This window comes from Brienomyrus brachyistius, chromosome 2 (assembly GCF_023856365.1).
Source record: "Brienomyrus brachyistius isolate T26 chromosome 2, BBRACH_0.4, whole genome shotgun sequence".
Taxonomy (NCBI): domain Eukaryota; kingdom Metazoa; phylum Chordata; class Actinopteri; order Osteoglossiformes; family Mormyridae; genus Brienomyrus; species Brienomyrus brachyistius.
This window is the reverse complement of record NC_064534.1, coordinates 23,807,636-23,827,866: the sequence shown is the minus strand read 5'-3', so window position 1 is coordinate 23,827,866 and position 20,231 is coordinate 23,807,636. Positions and strand designations below refer to the sequence as shown.

General features: G+C 40.1%; 1 protein-coding gene across 1 annotated transcript in view; it reads left to right on the top strand.

The window, feature by feature from the left end:
• The first annotated feature begins 5,238 nt into the window (after positions 1-5,238).
• si:dkey-40c11.2 (drebrin) overlaps positions 5,239-20,231 on the top strand; it is a 38,762-nt gene continuing 23,769 nt past the window's right edge. Inside the window, exon 1 of the mRNA XM_049003390.1 lies at positions 5,239-5,765. Coding sequence (XP_048859347.1) covers positions 5,680-5,765 — 86 coding nt within the window. The 5' untranslated portion in view covers positions 5,239-5,679. The remainder of the gene's footprint in view (positions 5,766-20,231) is intronic.

The window sequence follows — 20,231 nt, the reverse complement described above, 5'->3', positions numbered from 1 at the left end:
CATCTCTGTTGTTAGTCTGCTGGTTTATCTACATGGGAGTTTTCAGTAGCCCGGAATATTGTCTTCTTGTAACCATGATCTATATTCTCCATTTTATTTTTTTTTTACTGAAAAACTGCCTGTTCCTAATTATTTCCAAGGCACTTACTTTAGTAAGGAGTGTAACATTTTCAGTCTAAATTGTTACATTAGCTTACTGTGGCTGGAATTCCTAAGTATTGGAATATAATCAGTATCATTTTGCTGAGAGCAGAGGGGGGTTCACTGCTGTTCGCCTTAATAGCTCATTTGAAAGATATGTCAGGTCTTAAGGTAGATGCCCTTTTTGAGATAACAGATCACTTCTCAAAAAATTGATCTAGGGACCAGTTTTTAACAGAAGTGCTTCTGGGAATTTGGCATCAGGCTAAATTAGCAGTGACAAAACTAGAAAATCAAAACTTTCATTTTGATTTTGCATATAGTCTATAAACACGTAACCCTCTTTCTTGGATTTACGTTGGTTAGTAAGAATCCAGTGTACATCAGTGACTGAATCTGGCAGTTATCACATGCCCCCCTCCTTTTCTGTCTGTGAGTGAAGCTATGTGTGCAGGGGGTTTCACTCTGGGGACCCATAACTCTGCAAAAGCTAGGCAGGCACATAGCTGAAGGATGACCTAACCTAAAAAGATTTACAGTTAATGGAGTGTGTCTCACACGCACAGCTCACTAGACAGATAGTCCCATTTATGAACATTTTAAGGCTAGACCAGCACTCCATATTTGTTTCATCATTTGCTATTTCCTTGTACCCGTCTTATGCTTAAGTCCCTTGAGAGCAAAGTAAAGAATAGTTCAGGGTACAGAGTAGGCATCATCATCCTATTTACATGGGGTTGGGGGGGGGGGGGGTGGGAATTATGTGGAAAAAAGCACTGGGAACTTTCTGCCATAATGGTTTATATCATTGGTTTGGAAAACAGGAGAACCCATGATGCTTTTAAGAGAATGAGTTAGTGCTGACATGTACACCTCCACATCATATCTCTGTTGTGCTAAAGTGAGCATACTATGTATTACTACCATCTACACTCAGTGGCCAGTTTATTAGGTAGCCTGCTTATCTACACAGCTAATCATATTACTGAAACTGAATATATGTGTGTGCACGTGTGTGGTCCAGGTATACCTTACATTGTGGGGGACCAAATGTCCCCACAATGTGATGTACACCTGTTTTTTTACCTTATGGGGAGCAGTAAGTGACTGCAATGAAAAACCTAAAAATACAAAAACGGTTGTATTTTGCTTGGTTGCTTATGGTTATGGTTAGGGCAGGGTGGGGGTTAAGGTTGTCATAGTTAGCGTTAGTATTTTTCCCATATGAATCAGCAGCCCCCAAAATGATATGATTACACGACTCTGTGTGTGTGTGTGTGTGTGTGTGTGTGTGTGTATATATATATATATATATATATATATATATATATATACATACACTGTACTGTATATGGCACAAACAGGGTGAAGAACTTCACTAAAGTGTTCAGCTCAGTATTTTAACAGCTAAAAAGCAGTTCCAGGTGATTTTAAAAGAGGTTTAATTGCTGGTGCCAGACATAGTGGTCTGAAACATCTTGAAAACAGCCACTTTCCTGGAATATTCACACACTGCAGTATCTAGAGTTTACAGAAAAGTGTGTGAATAATGAAAAACATCCAGTCGATGACATTTCTGTGGCTTTTAAATGAGGGAGGTCAGAGATAAATGCCTCGTTAATGCTAACAGGATGGCCACAAAAATAACAGCTCTGAACAACAATGGTGCTCCAAGTGGCTTATCTGGATGCTAATCTACCTTTGAAGTGCTTCTGATGACAAAAGAGGGCACTACTTAGGGATGAATTTATATGCACTCTTAAAATTAAACGTATGACAGTAAAAGAAAAAACACATTAAACAAAACTCTTATGTAGCCTTAAATTTCTATAGATAGCATATATCTTTAGGCAATAAGAGGTGGACTGTCAGACGTGTTTGGCAACAGTTTAGTTTAAGGTCTGCACCTTAATTCTACTAAGCTGTCACTAATCATCTGATAATGTATTAATGGACCGAAAGATTCACAAATTTAGAAATGTATTACAGTATCTTGCTCCTGTATTAACAAATCATCTTGCAAATATAAAATAATGTATTAGTAAGCATATTCAGAAATTAATTATAATCCCAAATTTACAAGCTCTTTAACAAATACTTTGTGGGGCAGGAGTAAGCTACCTTTATAATATAATTCTAAATTAAATTGTAAGGGAATCTTTTTATCTACTAATATATTATTAAATGAGTAGTAACAGTTTTTTTTTAATCTAAGAAGCAGAACTTTAAGGCTCAGGTGTAACAAATTTCTAAGTATGCTTACTAATGCATTGTTTTTTAGTTGTGATTTACAAGCACTGTACTAAGATATCTTTGTAATACATCTCTAAATTTGTAAGTCAATCTTATCCCAATATTATCCCTTATTCCAATATTATCAAATTATTAGTAACGATTTATTAATAATTTAAGAGCAGACCTTAAAGTGTTCCCAGATTCTTAATGGATAAGAGGAAGCACAAGGGGTTTGCCCCTACCATAGCACACTCATTAGTGACCCTGAATGGGTTAGTTACCATAATAGAAGACAATGCCTGTCATTCCATTGTAGGTTTGAAAGTAAACAGAAAACATTGTGCTTTCCAAACAATGGCCATTAAAACAGCCTTGAAAATTGCTCAAGGTAGAGTATCTCAGATTTTAATCTGCATCCATTCAATATTTTTGTTTAGACTTCTAATCTGAGTGATCGTTTCCCATTGTTGACCTTGTTCCGTAACTAGAGTCGTAACTAAATGTTACTGGTGACGACATTACAGAATAGTGTAATTCTCTAATATTAAACAACTACAACATTAAGTACAAGACTTGCAGAGCCACAAGTTCCACCACAGTCAAAGTCTTCAAAATGTCATTGTAACTTCTTATCTTATATGGTTTCCCAGTCTGCTCCTTGGAGACCTACAGCTGGTGCACATTTTTGCTCCCTCAGAGCTCTCTATCAGACAGACATGGACTGTCTGTGGGTCCCCAAGGACCAGCTTGGTCCACCACTGTTTTATAGTATATTCAATAACATCAACACAGTGTGGAACTTCAAAAATCAACATAATTCAAATACTCAACATAAGAGAGCGCACCATACAATGTATTGACTTGGGTACTGCAATAATTACATAGCATGACAGAAGGATACCAAAAACACATAAAGTGGCTTAGTGTGTATTGGTAACCTTTCAAAAAAATCCATGAAATTGAGTACATACCAGTGTGTTTTTCATTTTTTACCAGACGGTGTGTTTTTTTTTTTCCAGAGATGACGATAGTTTATTAGTTATCACCCTTAATAATAGTACTTTCCAGTCTTAACACAAACTGAGGAATGGTTATCCTAGGTTCAAGGTTAAACCACAACTTTTACTCAGCACCATATATTCAACTGTGATCCTGATCCATTCAGTTCCCATAGCCAGCCCTAAATTCTAAGCCTACACCAAAGGGCGTGTTTCACTAATCAGAATTTGCATTTGCCTAAAATGAGTAAATCCAAAGCAAATTCTGTCAAAGTGCATGCTATTCATCATATGCAAAATACGCAAACTTAAACTTCTAAAATATATTTTCACTTACCATTGTGTGTCAAAGAATAGTATATAATTCTGTGACTCAACAGCTGGCCAATTGACAGAACATTTTAAGTTATTAAAAGGAGATTAAAAAAATCTCTTCATTCAGTCTAATACTAGTCATCAACTCCCAGTTTTATGAAGCATGAAAGTCACTGTATCCCACTGGAATACAAAACATCAAGAAAGTCATAATAACCTTAATATTCGTAACAGTGGAAGCAAACTGGCTTATTAGTCCCTGATTCTATCTTCATACTTGTTACTGGCAGGTTCAAGTACAAAACCATAAAGGGGGGTTTTGATAGGATATGGAATTTAAAAAGCCAGTCCCAGATTCTTTGTTTTTCATCTCATTGGTCTACTGTGCTTCTTGAAGACACAGGTCATCTTGAGATGAACAGTTGATTTAGATGACCCAAGAATTTCTTGGGGCCTTTACCTTGACGATGAATCTTCATACCAAACATGGACCTTTTAACAGATATTAGCCAATGACAGATCGGTCTTGGAGACTGAAGTCTATCCCAGAAAGTAGAGGGCAAGGCATCACCCCAGATAGGACGGCCAAATACACAGGACACTCTGTGGGGAATTTGGAGATGCCTAGTTGCCTATAACCATTTTTGGACTATAGTAGGAAATCCAGGCAACAGAGGGACCACGTGAAAATGTGACATGCAACAAGGAAACTCCATGCAAAGTGCATGTTTTACTCTGAACAGTGGATTGGAAGCTGGCAATACTGCAGATAATTTTTTGCGTGCCACTGCAATAAATAAGTGTGACTTAGAGGTAGTCTCCCAAAAAGCATCCTAAATATTGGTGATATATATATATATATATATATATATATATATATATATATATATATATATATATATATATAGTAAAAACATCCTCAATCACTTATTATAAAGGATAGAGTGCACCAGTGCATAAATAAGTAACATAACAGGCCAAAAGAGAATCGAAAATTAAATCAGTCCTCCGCATGTTAGCTCTGCTAGGCACCTGTGCTTGGAGTGGCCCTTGTACAGCTTGTTAAATGATGTATAGTTCTGGTTTGTTCCAGCTTCTATTAATTCTTTCTGTACTCAGAAATTCCTAGAATAAGGCAGTCACTATTTCAAGTAGTCTTCATGCTCATTCTTTCCATATCTGTCTCATTTATTTTTTATAAACAGAATTATTACGCCTTTAACTTAAAGCCATCATCCTTTTGTCTTTACCCAATCCAAGCATTTTATTCTGCTTTAAAACGGTTTTTATCTCTCAATGGCTGACTCTTGCAACTTCTGGACTATCATTTTTGTTATTTTTTAGTTGAACCAGTATGCAATTTTCGCGAAGAAATAAGACGCTACTCATACTACCTGCGTGCTCCTTCCAAAAACACTCGCCTGTCAGAAAAACGGAGAAAGTGCGACAGTAAACGCCCCTCTTCTGAAACGTGAGCATCAAAATAAAAGCGGGCTGAGATCCATCACTTGGAGGGAGCCTTAAAATCAAGTTTAATTCAGAAGCTTCGTTTATTGTGTGATCATACAGGACTTTCAGCTTTTCAGCGTTGCTCTCCTAAAACTTTCTTCTTGCAGAGTTTGTAGCGATGGGGCTTTGTCGCTGCATGCACACCATGCACTACGTGTCTGAAGTCCAGATGAATTTGTTTAACTGCGCTTTTTTTCCTGCAGGAGGTGGGGCTTTTGGTTACTGATTTTCGTGCCTAACTTCTCCTCCTTTGCAAAAGCATACGGCACACTTCGTCGTGGTATACAGCGTTGCTGGAGTACTCTCCAGGGGGCTGTCATAGCTTTAAATGCGCAAACATTATTCAACGCTTTATAGAGGATAGTATGTCTGTTGTTTTCCTGTAACTGCGTGGTTTGTGTGTCGACAGCTCTGCCGATTTTCTTAACTGAAATTCAAGTGAATAGACTAAACAGCAAAAGTTTTGAACTACAGCGTCGACATGAATCCGATTAACTTGGATACCTACAGTCTTTCCCTGCTTACGGCTAAGGAAGACATTCTCAACCCCCGATCATCAACCAACTGGTAAATGGGTACCGAGCACCTTCACAGACTTTCCTGATTCTCTCCTTGAAACTAATATAAAGCTGCTTATTTGAATTAACTTTCCAGGAACGTTAATTATGTGATCAGACATAACTGATACACATCAAAGGATCGTTGTTTTTTGTGTTCGGATAGTTGTTTTCCGCATGGATTTAATTATCCGAAGTATATGCTGAAAGTACGTCTTAGATTTCGGCAAATATGATTTCGGAAAACAAGTACATGCGTTTGCAGCGGTTAGATCGCCAGGGGAGCCGCGGGACATGCATCTCCTGCAGGAGAAACGTCACCCTGCAATGGTCAGTATGACGGCTGCTCGTAGTGCTGATTTTGCTTTGGGACTGGAGCGATCTGCATGCCCATCCCTGCTTTGCAGGCTGCAAAGAAAACGCTGAACTGAATTTTATGAAGATACGGCTCCGTTACAGTTTGTTATTAATCAGAGTTCACATGAGTTGAAATCCGTCAATATGTCAGCATCCACTGTGTATTACAATTCGACGTGAAGCTCGACCACAGATAAGGTTACCAGATACTAACCTTATGAAACAACTGGTTCAAGAGTCCTGTGAGTAGGTTTGACACGGCAGGTTTTCATTGTTTCACAAATATTACTAACAGTATCATTGCGAGAGCCCTTGTTGACTAAGGGTGGTGGCATATTTTACATAATATACGTTACATTTTTTCTGGCTATAGTCAGAAATTTCCTTGCAGTAGCCATTAAGCTGTTTTTATATTTAGTTTCTTTTTGTTTTTGCTCCAGAACAGCTTTGAAATTTTACCCATTTCTAACATTTGTACTGGATATTGATCTTTAAGAAGCGGTATTACAGCTGAGTCAAATTTGAATTGGCAGACATCATGTTGGCCCTTGGTAACTGATTGCTTGGCTTCCTGCTGGTCATACAGCTGAACATACAACGTCATTTATTCACACAACCAAATAAATTATAATGCTGAAGTACTGCAGTCTGTGCTGCAGTGCACTGGAATCCCATCTGAGGTGTCCCTCTGCATCATGCTCTCTGTAGCTGGGGACAGTCCTCACCCCTCTTTCACACCTTTGTCTGCTGTCATTTACCGGTTTAACATTTTTTTTTTTAACATGTGATACAAAATATCTTTTTCTTGCTATAATTAATAAATATGAAAGATTAAGGGACAGTAATGGCTTGTAGATCTTTCTCAACAAGTAATAAATGGGGTAAAGCTACCAAGTTCACTTTCTGTTTTTCTTGTACAGCAATAATAATATTCAGCCTAATAATTCAGAGATTGTGTTCAGATATTAATCTCTTTATGCTTTTCTGCCTGTCACAACATGCAGACTTGTTTTCAGTGGTATTATTATCCAGTCCTTGATCTCTGTGACTTTTGAGAAAGCTGACATCCTCTCCCTGGCAGTTTAGATTATCTAGGGCTCTGTGATATTTTGCTTTTTTTTGGCGCAGCCTTAATCTTTCTATAAACATACTGACAATTGCAGGCTTTGGTGAACAGGCAGGGGTTTGCAAGCTTGTCAATACACTGTGCAAGTTCTGCTGACATGTGCAGACCAGAGGAACACGGGTGTGGCTGAAGGCAAGAGCCAGAATGATTTTTGAAATTCCTCTAGATCTGCTCCAGTGTTATCAGTAAAATCTGGAGTTTCTATGCAAATTGACAAAGTCCTTCTTTGTATATTTCAGAGTGGCTAATGAGTACTTAAGCTGCATTTTTATTTTCAGAACCCCTATCTTTTTAAATTAATAAAGGGTAAATAAAAGCATAATTGAGTGTTGACTGGCTGGCAGTATTCATATATGGGGTAAAATGATATCATCTCAACCACCCTTTTAATGAAGGTTTACAAGAGAGACATTTATGAAAATGGCGGCGATATCACTACAGAATCAGAGCAGGGGAAATCTGCCCGGCTGCAGGACATTTTGCAGCCTTAATTCTGTCCTTGATGCCATTGTACCTATTATCCAATGACCTTTTATAAATAGATGCTGAACAGGAAAGTGTTCTGTTAAGCAATCCCTCACAGCAAAGCCACCTCTTTCAGTGTTATCAGTTTATTCTCTTAGCTCAAAAAGTCTAACTTATTTACTGCACTATCAGTAAATCATATATGACGAAAATCCAAATCTAATTATCATCCTCTTTTTGTCAACGACTCTGTGTTAAGTATCGCTTATTGATTTCCTTTTTCTTGCTACAGTCCATCATAAGTATATTTGTCCTTTTAATTTTCCATGATTCCGAATCAATGTATCTTAACAGATAGCTGCTGTAAGTTACTTTGCTCTTAATTTTGAGTGACTGTGGCAGATATATTTAACCTTATACTGAAATGTATCAGCTGCTCATTTAAATGTGACGTGTAGTTAAATAATCCACCTTGCCAAACTTTTTCCATAATGAACCTGGCATGAAGCTTTGCCCACACAAGAGTACTGACTGCTTCTGCTTTAGATCTCATGACAGATGGGCATTTTATGACAGAGGTTGTGGGAGAGGTATTTTTATTAATTATGACTCATTCTGCAAATCATGCCCCAACTGATTCAACTAATGTTCTTGTTGCATTATTTTCAAAGGGAATATTCCAGCATATCTGGAATATTTTAAGCAAAAAAGCCCTAGAAAAAGCAGTCAATGAGAAATTTACTTTAATTTCCTCAAACTGGGGGATTTTGTTTGGCCCTGCTTTGGAGTGAATATTGTTTGGAGTGAGTGATGTTATTGAGATCTGCCAGCTGTAATCTTTTACATTAGCAAGCAATTTATGATAGTTGACTAATAATTTCCCCATTGGTCAAACTCAGTAAAGAAATGGTTGGCTCAACAAAGACATAGTTCTTCTTGTGTAAGGTTTAGTTTGTGTTAACTAATGGTGTAATGGTTCTGAAACCGAGACCAAAACCACAATACAAACAATCATGCTCTCATGTTGTGGTTCCGGAAGAGGAAACTGCGATACCCCCCCCCCCCCCCCCCCCCCCAAACCGGCTGCCACCACTGCTAGTGTAGCTTGTTTGGCTTTCATTGTTACAAATTCATTTCACAAGTAACATGATAACACATGTAAATCACAATATTATTGTTGTATTTAAAGTTATGGGAAGCTGTATATTTTGTAAATTTCACTCATTACACCTATTGTCTCCCAATTTCACTATATTTTGGTCCAATCATGATCGAGCAATCACGCCTATGGTAAAAGCTAGGCAAGTTTCATTACTCCTTTCATTACTCAGACTCCTTTTGTGTTCCAAATTGTTCGTGATTAGTAAAACTCCAAATTTTTTTAGGCCATTTTTTTAAATTCACCCCCCCCACAAAAAAAATAAAACTAGGTATGAACCAAACGGTGTCTCAAAAATCAAGTTCTGAACCACACTCTGGATTTGCACAATTGTCACCCCTAGTATTATCCTATCTTTATGCATTACAAGCACACAAATGCTATTCATTTTAATAATCAGACAATTATGTGCACATGGCCATTATGCATTACTTGAGCATCTCAGAACTTGGGGAAAAAAAGTAGAAATGAATGTGATTATAGTAAAAAACTGAATTCTGAAGTGGGTATCACTTGATGATCCAATGTAAGCAGATGAAGACACGATGTGGTTTGTCTCTGTAGAACAGCTCCCTGGACTGGAGAAGGTAACAAATTGCTCATTACATCTTAATTATATCAGGAGCCCACGTATCTACTGAGTGTTCAGAACAATAGGGATGTCTGAACTTTCAATGGAATAGACTACTTGAATCCAGATGAAAGCTACATTATATGGATAAAGGTACTGTAACACGCCTCTTACTCACTGAATTCAGGTTTTTCATGCAGGCCCATTGCCACAAGTGTATAAAATCAAGCACCTATCAACACAGGTTTACAAACATTTGTGAAAGAATGGGTTGTTCTGAAGAGCTCAGTGAATTCAAGTGCAGCACTGTCATAGGATGCCACCTTTGCAATAAATCAGTTTATGGAATTTCTTCCCTGCTATATATCCCACAGTCAACTGCAAGCGGTATTATTGCAAAGTGGAATGATGAACAACAGAAACTGAGGTACGAAGTGACAGACCATGTAGAATAGCAGCGCGGGGTCACCGAGTGCTGAGGTGCGTAGCGTGTAGAAGTCGCCAGCGCTCTGTTGACTCAGTAACTGTAGAGTTCCAAACTTCCTCTGGCATTAACCAACTATGCTGCCACTGCACTCTGAAGCAGTGGAAACGTTCTGTGGAGTGATGAATCACGCTTCTCTGTCTGGCAGTCTGATGGACGAGTCTGGGTTTGGCAGATGCCAGAGAACATTACCTGCCTGACTGCATTGTGCCAACTGTAAAGTTTGGTGGAGGAGGGATTATGGTGTGGGGTTGTTTTTCAGGAGTTGGGCTTGGCCCCTTAGTTCCAGTTAAGGGAACTCTTAATGCTTCAGCATACCAAGACATTTTGGACAATTCTATGCTTCCAACTTTGTGGGAACATTTTGGGGAAGACCCCTGTCTGTTCCAGCATGATTGTGCCCCAGTGCACAAAGCAAGGTACTTAAAGAGTTTGGTGTGGAAGAACTTGACCAGCCCACACACAGCTCTGAACTCCACCCCATCAAACACCTTTGGGATGGAGATTGTGAATCAGGCCTCAACATTCAACATCAGCACCTGACCTCACAAATGCTCTTTTGGGTGAATGGGAAAAAATGCCACACACTCCAAAATCTTGTGGAAAGCCTTCCCAGAAGAGTGGCAGTTGTTATAGCTGCAAAGGGGGGACCATCTTCATATTGATGCCTGTGTATTTCGAATGGGATGTCATAAAAATTCCTTTAGGCCAGGTGTCTATATGCTGTGTGTTTACTATAATTTATTTCACTTGTTAAATACACTTCGCTGTTTGTAGATGATGGAAGCGGGTTAAAGAAGGATTTTTAAGGCTTCAGACAATTAAGAGATTAATAGTGCATTAGAGGGATAAAAGGCAAGAACAAATGTAAGTGGCTCTGAATAGTGTGTGATAGTAGGATCCAAGTGCAGTGGTTTGGGTGTCAAGAACCGCTGAGTATCTGAAGATCATCAGGTTCTGTGTATAAATTTGGAAAGGTTCACCACCTGAAAGACATGCGGCCAATCCGACAGCCCTGCAAAGCCTGGCATTATGATGCTTGTGAGTCCTTGTTGAGCCGAAGTCTAATGAATTATGGATGTTCTGAGAGGTGCAAGCGAACTTTATGAAGGTATCCCTGATGTGGTATATATAGGGTACATGTCCATTCAGTCCTCTATGCAAATATAGCTGTCTAAAGAGATACATTTTCTAGTTATTAGATTAGTTATTTTGCGGTCTCTAAAATTTTCATGTAGTTGTGTATCTGTTTGTAATTATATGGTGAACTGAGTAGTATTTGTTCTGATAATGACAACGGAGGTACAAGTTCACAATGGCAGCACTAGTGTTTTTCTTGCACTTAAACTCTGTAGAGTCAACAAAATATAGATGAGCTGCTATTTGGGGCAGCTGTGAATGGCGACAGACCAAGTGCAATTGGACAATTTAATCTTAGTCCAGCAAGGAAGATAAGATGAGCGCACATTCATTGTAACTGCCTGAGATTTAGGTGTGAGCTGTGTATCTATTGGAAGATTGGTTCGTCACTTAAATGTAGCAACAGGTCTGGCGATGGCGAAACCATATTTACCGTTCATTTATTATGAAAGAATAAATCGTCTTTATGATGGTGTTAAGTGAATAAAAGATCTAAAGGAATTGGTATGTGCCCTGCGATGGGCTGGCCCCCTATCCTGGGTTGTTTCCTGCCTCGTGCCCATTGCTTCCAGGATAGGCTCCGGATAGGCAGGATAGGCAAATGCCTCATTCTTTGATCTTATTAATAGCAAACTCATTGTCTTATGGGGGAATGAAGGGGCAGTGTTACTTATCATGGTGTTTTGGTTCCACTGTTGTATATAATGTTACTGTTGGTGAAACATGACTAAATAAGTGACATGTTCAGACATTGCTGTTACATTTTTGATGTGGTAGCTGAATGGGAAGTGTGCCGTCCTGACCTCACACCTCCTCTATTCCCAACCACAACTCCTGTCTTTGTGGAGGTTACATTTGTCTCCCCTGAGATCTCAGGTTTCCTCCCACAATACGAGGACATGCACTCGTGGTGAATTTGTGCCAGTAAATTGGCCATTGTGTGTCTGTGTCCTGCATTCATTCAGGGTGTTACCTGCCTTGTGCACAATGCATTGTGGGACAGACACCTGGCTGACTGCCACCTTGTACTGCATAATCAACTTTGGATGAAAATGGATAAATTAACACAAAATAGAAAACTATATCTGAAGTTAAAGCATCAGCCGTATTCCTTTGCTGGATTATGTAAATGTACTAAAAGGACTTTTACCGAATGATGGCTGTTGCTTAGGTCTGTTACCTGTAGCTTAATACTTATGCCTTAAAAGGGAATTTTAATTAAAATAGTTTTGGTCCATTTGCTTAGTGGTAAAGAAAAGTGGTTTTTACATTATTTAGCAGATGCCTTTATCCAAAGCAGGGTCAGCCATCCTCAGGCATGGTTTAAAGGCCTTGCAGAAGCCCCCAACAGTAAAATCACCCTGTTGACCCCAGGATTTAAACCAGCAACCCGCATAATCATAGCATCCTAACCCAGATGTTGTCCCTCATCACTCTGTATCAGGAAAGCAAACCCAGGTCTGATACCATCAAGGAGAAGGCATGAGTGTGAGACACTCGACCCCCCCCCATGTGCACTCGACCCCCCATGTGTGAAACCATGTGCACTGGCGGGGACCAGGCTTCACAGGACTCCAGCTTTGGGTCCTGTTGGCACTGCTGGAGCTTGTTCCAGTGCACTGGAGTATCTGCCTCTTGAAGCAGCTCAGCATGCAGTGCCAGGCTGCAGAAATGGGAGGGACAGTTTCTGTCGTCACAGTGGGGAGGAGCTTAAAATTAAAAAAAAAAAAAAAAAAGAAACATACAGAACTAAGGAAACCTGCTACTAAAGTACAACAGAAAACACATTTAGTGAAATCCTGGAAAGCATCCATGTGTGTCAGTTTTACTTCCTGTCTGATGTGAGGCTTGGGAAGTGGCTCCGGTGGAGCTAAAAAGCCTGAAAATGTTCATCACTCAGTGGGGACCACAGTGTCATGTGAATGTAATGGTTAAGATAGATAAAGATAAGGTATAATAGCAGATATTGATCAAAATGTTGCCTTGTTTGTTACATTGTCATCAGGTAGTGTGGTAAGTATGTCAATAATAGGGCTAGTTTAGAAAGAAAAGAATGCTGTTTGTTTGCTGAGGAAAGGGGAGTGATGCGGGAGAAGGGAAATGATAAGGCAAAAAAAATCTGGGAGGGCAGTGAGAACAGTGGGAGGTGGGCGTCAGGGCAATGCGTGCGGGGTTTACACTGGCTGTCTGGGACAAGCTGGACAGGAAATGCCAGAGTATTCCCTTGGGGGGGGGGGGGGGTCATGCTCCCCCAGCTGCTGCTTGAGAAAGCTTTACTCAGTTGCTACACGTTTTTGTACGCACCTCACCACCTTTGGCTGTTTTGGGGGAATCACACTAGCACTTCATTTAGGAGGCTCGTAAACCATGATTAGGTTGCTTGAATGTCGATGGCATCTGTAAGCGCTTATGTAAACTTGACGCCTACAACACAGACACGTACGCATCATGGCCGCCACGTATGGAGCTCCAAATAGGTCACACTTGAATTTTAATGCCTAGAATATGTGTAGAATACACCATAACAACAGGTAGTTAACGTGTTATCAACGTGTATTCCACGCATGAAAAATTTACATGTAGAATACGCATAGAATACACATTAACAACACGTTATTTGCGTGTTCATGTTGTTAACATGTATTCTAAATGTGTTCTATGCATTTAAATTCACGTGTTTTTGACCTGTTTGGTGTTACATATGCTTGCGTTGCGTACATGTTGCGTTGCGTATGTGTCTCTTCGTGCAAAGTATATCGCGGCCCTAACATTTGTGGTGCTAATTTTTAGAAATGTATTCAGTGAGTGACTGACAGGTGTTTTGAAATGAACAATAAATGTTATTTGGTACAAGCCATTTTATGCTGAATGTTATTTAAAATGTAAAAATTCCTTGTTCCATATTAAACGCCAGAACTTTTTTCTTAATAAGTAGAATTCCTAAGTTTGACGGCCAGTACTATTAGTGTACTCTGTACCGTGCTTTGACAAAAATACCAAGATCAAAATTGTAGCAGGAGTGTATGGGCAATTGTAATTTCTTTCCAGTATATTACTGTCATGGCTTGCTGTGGCTGACTATTACTGGACTAGGTGCTGTTTTCTGGCCTGAACAAACTTCATTGTCTGAACTTAAAGCACCTGCCTCAGTCACTGAGCTGGAGACAGGTTTCCAAGGTGAGATGTTACAAATCTTCCAGTTTATACTGTATCTGTCTGTTTGTGGAGACTTTACCCCACATGACGGCCATGTGATATTATCACTTTATAATTATCATTTGGGTGTAGCCTCTTCTCTCTTTGTGTGGATTTGGCTTGTCCTCCCTATGACATGCAGGTTTCCTTCTTCCGTGCAAAGACATGCAGTTAGGCTAATTGGCTTCTCTAAATTGCCCATATTGTATTACTGCATATGAACATTTGCATGCCTGTGCCCTGTGATGGGCGGGCATCCTTACCCAGGGTGTATTCCTGCCCTGTGCCCTAAGCTAACTGGTATATGCTCCCCCACCATCCTGTTGCATGATGGGTGGGTCATTTCTTTGCTGTGCTGGTTTCTAGCGCTGAATTGCACTTCCATTTAAAATGCTTTGTTTGTATTTCTGTTCTTATTTTTTATTTCAGTTTGGATTAGTAATATTTACAAGCTAACTTCATTCATCTGTTTAAAGAAAGATGCACCAATTCATTCACATTAGAAAGATCTTTGAAGCATGGTTCTGTCTTCCATGGCAAGTGACGCTGGACACCTCAGCATACACACACAAATGGAAATTCACAAACGGATTCACCAATCCTCACGTCTCAGTACCGTGGGAGGAAACCACTCAAACATGAGAAATATGTGCAGATTCCACACATCCAGACCTGAGGCTAGTAATCGAACCTTCCACCTTGGAGGCGTCAGGCTCCACTCCTAACTACTCTTCTCCGGTTGGTCTGTAGGCTGTCCCTCGCCCCTTCTCCCCCCCCCCCCAAATAACAGCACCTCTCACTGATGTTTACACCCCGAGTTACTGCAACACTGACTAAATGATGAAGTGAGTGAGGATGTGGCATGTGCCCGATGATCTTGTGTAGTCTAGTCCTGATATCCGGTCAGGAAAACACAATACTCTCCAAAATAAGGCCCCAGCATCCTGAAAGCCAAGCCAGCATGCTAAGGTTACAAAGTGATATATTTAGAGAGCAACAGCTCACGTTACAAAGCTATGGTGTCAGTTACATTAGATGTATTGAAGATGCACACAACAGTGTCATTCTAGACTGATTCTCATATAATGGGTAATGCTACCTGTTGGCATCAGTGACATGGAATTCAACCCAATTCAGACTCTAGATCTCCATAGCTTAGGGTTTTTAACCAATGATATATAACATTTTAAGCATCATATGACAAAAATGAAGACAAAAATAGAATGTTAACATTAAAGTAAAATGATAGTCGTGGATAAAAGAACTATAAAATACAATCTTTTTAATAATATGCATGTAAATGTGATTACTGAAAAGTATTTCGCTTACTTCCTGTCCTTCAGCTATGTTTTTCAGTCGTTCATTCATTACTTTTGTTGTCAGCTCCTCTAGTAGTACAAGAACAGAATGTTTGTAGCAGGTACTTCTTGCTAGTAGGGGCAGGACTTTCTGAGTGTGGAGCCTCCATATGCGGTTTCGTCTTGCCCTGTACCCTGTCTGAATGTTCTAACTGGAAGTATGTATGCTTGGCCAATGTTGGAGTTGCGTTCTGGAGGTGGGAATGTCTGACTCCAGATGTGTCTGGGAATATAAGCCAGCTGGACAAATCAGATGTCTCCTGTTAATATAACCCCCACCCCTGAAGTTAATTTAATATTATCAGTGCAGTGAAAATTCCAATCAGATCTATCTCTTAATCGGTGACAGAACTCTCATATATAGACCAGAGAGCGCAGGAACACTACGTCACTCCATCCACTCCATCCTAATTTGTCTTAGGAAAAGGATGCCATAACACATTAGATGTAATCGTCCTCATACACTTGTGAAAAAGATGACATGCTGTATGGAGGCATTTTGTGTTTATTTCTCTATCCAGTTGTTAGCCTCATTCACGGTGTCCCAGTGTCCTCTCTGAAACACAGTACATCTTACTGGTATTTTGGGTATGGTTAGCGATCCTCCTCTTTTGTTAGCTGGGTTATTTATTTGTTTTCTTTTTTGGTGATATTGTACGGACTGTTAGGGTACATTTTTTGCTGAAAATTCAACATTCCATTCTTTCCTCGGTCTCTCACCAGTTTCTCTCACTGCTCTCTTTTCCTTTCTTACATTACTGCACCACAATGGGATCCCTTCCCCTCACAGCTCACATAAACCTTTCCTGTTCTCTTCTTCTTGTCTTCTGTCTTTGTCCCTCTTTCATTCTCTCTGATATGTTCTCAGTTTTTGTTCTCAAATGTTTTTTTTTTTTCTTTTGTCCCCTAGGACTTTGCAGCGTCTCTCCCTTTGCAAACTGACACAGCCCTTCTCTCTATGTCTCTTCTTTTAAGAATATTCCTCTTGTAGCCCAGAAATAACGGCTGTACTGGGGTGATATGGGGTAATAGCCACCTTGGGAACCTCTGTCTTGTACTGAAGCTTTCTGGCACATTAAACCTCATGAACACAGCCAAGCAGTTAAACAGCCAGATGGAAATTAAAGAGAGGTGGGACACACTGTTTATAGTTACAGTTGTTTATACCTACAGTGCAAAAAAATTACACTGAAGGTAATGCATACTGTTTATGGTGATGCATTCTCGCAGCTCAGAGGGATTACTAGCTGAAGTGTCTCAGTTAACCAGACTGTAAATGTGGACTGACTTTAGCCGTAGCATGCTAATTTGATCACTGTAGAGTGTATTAGATCATAAGTGTTGGCCCTTTGCAGTCTGTGGAATGAGGGTAGTGTTCCAGGTGGTAATGTGCTCACCGTCTAAGAGCAATCCCCTCTAGGGCAGATCGAGCCCTGCATCTTGCTAGGAATGGACTGGAAGGCGGAGACCCTGCCAAGTTCTCTGGCCAGGTGCTGCAGTCCCGCTGAAGATACCTCCCTGTGTTGTGCAGATTGGAGAAGGAGTGCTGTTCTGCATTTAGATGAACACCACTCACATGTACTGTAGGCCATTTTACAGGGTCTTTGTCTGGGTTATTAAAGTGCAGTATCGTGTTTTTTGATAATGGGGAATTTGTTTCAGTGGATTTCACTTTCTTGCTGATTTTGCCTCCCATAATCAGGCCTAATTGCTGCAGTTATTTTTCAGTGACTCCCTCAGTGATCGATGTGTGTAATACATGTGTGTAGTGTACCTGAATATTAATTCTGGAGTTTGGTGCTGGATACAGGATGATGCGTAGCCCAAAAGAGGGAAAGGAAAACGTTAAATAATAACATAACATGAGCAGACCTGTAGGAGCAAAGCTGCTTGACTGTAATGTCTTTCAGCTTCATCAAGGATTATGGAAATTGTTGCGGGAGATTATATACAGTGTCAGTTCTGTTTCCTTTCTGTAGGCTTATGCTGTGTTTTCCTGCATTGCAGTTATATCGGGTTTCCCCAGGTAATATACATTTATTATCCCAGCTTGCTTTATGTCTGTCATGGATAATTGTCTGCAGTCAGCAGGGCTTTTTTCTGAGCTCTGTGCAATAGAAATAAGGTTAACAAGGGCCAAGAATACCCCCCACCTCCCCCCAGGGGTCATGGCTTAGCCCCTTGGTTGCACTTTAATAAAGTAGGTATGGTTGTTGCATAAAGTTTCCAGTCCCAGTGCTGCAATACTGAGGCTCTAAATATAGACTAAGGAAACTGCCACAGAAAATGAGAGTTCAGAGAAACTAGAGCAGACAAAGCATATGAAAATGATCCATAGAAGTTCTAAACCAGTAAGTAAATGACTTTGTCTGTGACTTGCGTTTGTTTTTCTCCCCTCTATCACCTGTACGTTTTTCAGGGTACTTCCTGCATATATGCAGCGCGGTAGACTCACCTCTGAGACCTGCCTTCAAGTCCCTACTAGGGTTACATGTATGTGGAGTTTGCATGTTCTCCCTGTGTTGTCATGGGGCTTCCTCCAGGTGCTCTGCCCCCCCTGCCCAACACCGCCACCCTCAATACTCCAAAAACATGCTGGGGCTTGTTGGAGTTAATGAATTGCCCATAAGTGTGTGTATGTTAGTGAATGGAGTTGTGAGTGAGCCTTGCAATCCGTTGGTGCCCCATCCTGGCTTGTTCCCTGCCTTGTGCCAATAGGCTCCAGACCCCCACATAACCCAGAAGAGGGTAAGTGGTTTCAGAAAATGGATGGTTGCAGGGCAAGAGCCTTTGTCTCTGTTGTTCTGCACAAAGCAAGTTTTCTTAGTTCATATATTGGAAGATGGCCGTATTGAATTTTTGAACAGAATGATTTATTTATTAAGGAGGAGGCATTTTGCCTAAACTGACTCCTGGCTAGTGTACCTGCATAATTCTGCTTCTCTCTTAAACCTCTAGCCAGACTATCATTTGTACAAAAGTGGGAGAATTGTATCTCATGTAGCCATTGTTATGTTTGTTCCGGTTAATCTTAACAATCCTGTTTATGCTTCCTTTTAATAATATTCTTTTTGGCTGAGATCCTACAGAAAAAAACATCTTGGAAACATCCAGTGCATCTGGTGATGTGGTAATTCCAAGGTGTCAGTAGCTTACTGTGTTTATTTCAGTAAAACAACATTTTACCTGCATACACTTACATTTGAGCTGTTTTGAGATTCAGATCATGGTTTCATTATTGTAGTTAATTCAGTTGGTTCAATTTTAACTTATCAGTTTTCACATTTTTTTTGTTTTGCTCTTGGTTATTCCTTGATTCTGACATGTGGGTGGCATTTCCATGATGTTTTCATTGCATTAAATTGAGGTTGGATATCCGTTTTGTATAATTCATCCATTTAAATTCATTAAAACTATTTGCATTAAAAGATTTTATGAAATGTACTGACTGTGAATTTGTTTGTGGGTTTATGGAATGTCAGGGTGAGTGTTGTGTTTCCCTAAAGCGCTTCCCCAACTCCCAGAAGTGATGAAGACTAGCCATGAGAACTTCACATGGAAAAGGGGGGGGGGGGGGGGGGTGGTGGGTTAGGGGTTCTGTTGAAACACTGGGGCTGCTCTTTTTGCCCATGTTTGGTCTGTGAGCTTGTGTCAAAGGAAATAAGTGCTGTGTACTGTGTGCACAGTGCTCCGCTTGGACTGGGTCCTACAAATAGTGTGCGGGACACAGGTCAGCGTGGGGTCAGGAGACCCCTGATTTATACATATGCGGGGACTTGGATGGGTGGGGCTTGGGGAGCCAAGGCTGAAGAACCATACCGAAGATTTGGGGTACTGGGGGGGTGTAAAATGTGGCTGCTATACCACCAAAGCAAAGACAAGCCTGGGTGGGAACTCTATGCTCTGGAGAGCTTTTCACCACGGGTACTTCCTGTTAATACAGGCCAAGTCCAATAGTTCAGACACCCAAGTGGCTCTCTTTATAACAGGATGCCCATCATTCCTTAAAGGGGTTCGCAAAAATGCTCTCTAACTTTGTTCTGGTTTAGTAATCATTTGTCAGTAGTGAGTAATAGATGAAGCCCTCGTGTGTCAGACATCACCTAATGGCTGAAGGACGGAATTCTGCTGTCGTTTTGGAGCCTTTTCAATACACAGCAAATTCTGCTTGCAGTAACAATTGATTTGCTTCAGCTCCTACATAGTGATGAAAAGAATTCATTTTGACCCAAAGGTCATAGGTTAAAATCTCAGAAACTAACCTGCCGTTCTACTTTGACAAAAGAATTGAAAATTGTTTTCAGTAAATTTTTATATCTAAGGTATAGTGTGTACTGTATCTTGTATTTAGTTCTTTTTTTGTCACGTTGTAATTTTTTTAATATTATTTTGGCTACCTTGTTAGGCGTTCTTGATAAAAGTGCCAATCTGTTTAATAAGTCAGAAATGCAATGTTGAAACTGAACAAGTTATACTAAAGCTTTTTGTTTTGTTTCAAGTGTGGTTTATTTACATTTTATTTGTTCAGATGTTTTTGTCTAAAGCGACATACAAGTGAGGATAAAGGTCATCCAGGGTCTCTGGAGGAATTAGAGTTAAGGGCCCAGTGGTGACTCTCTCT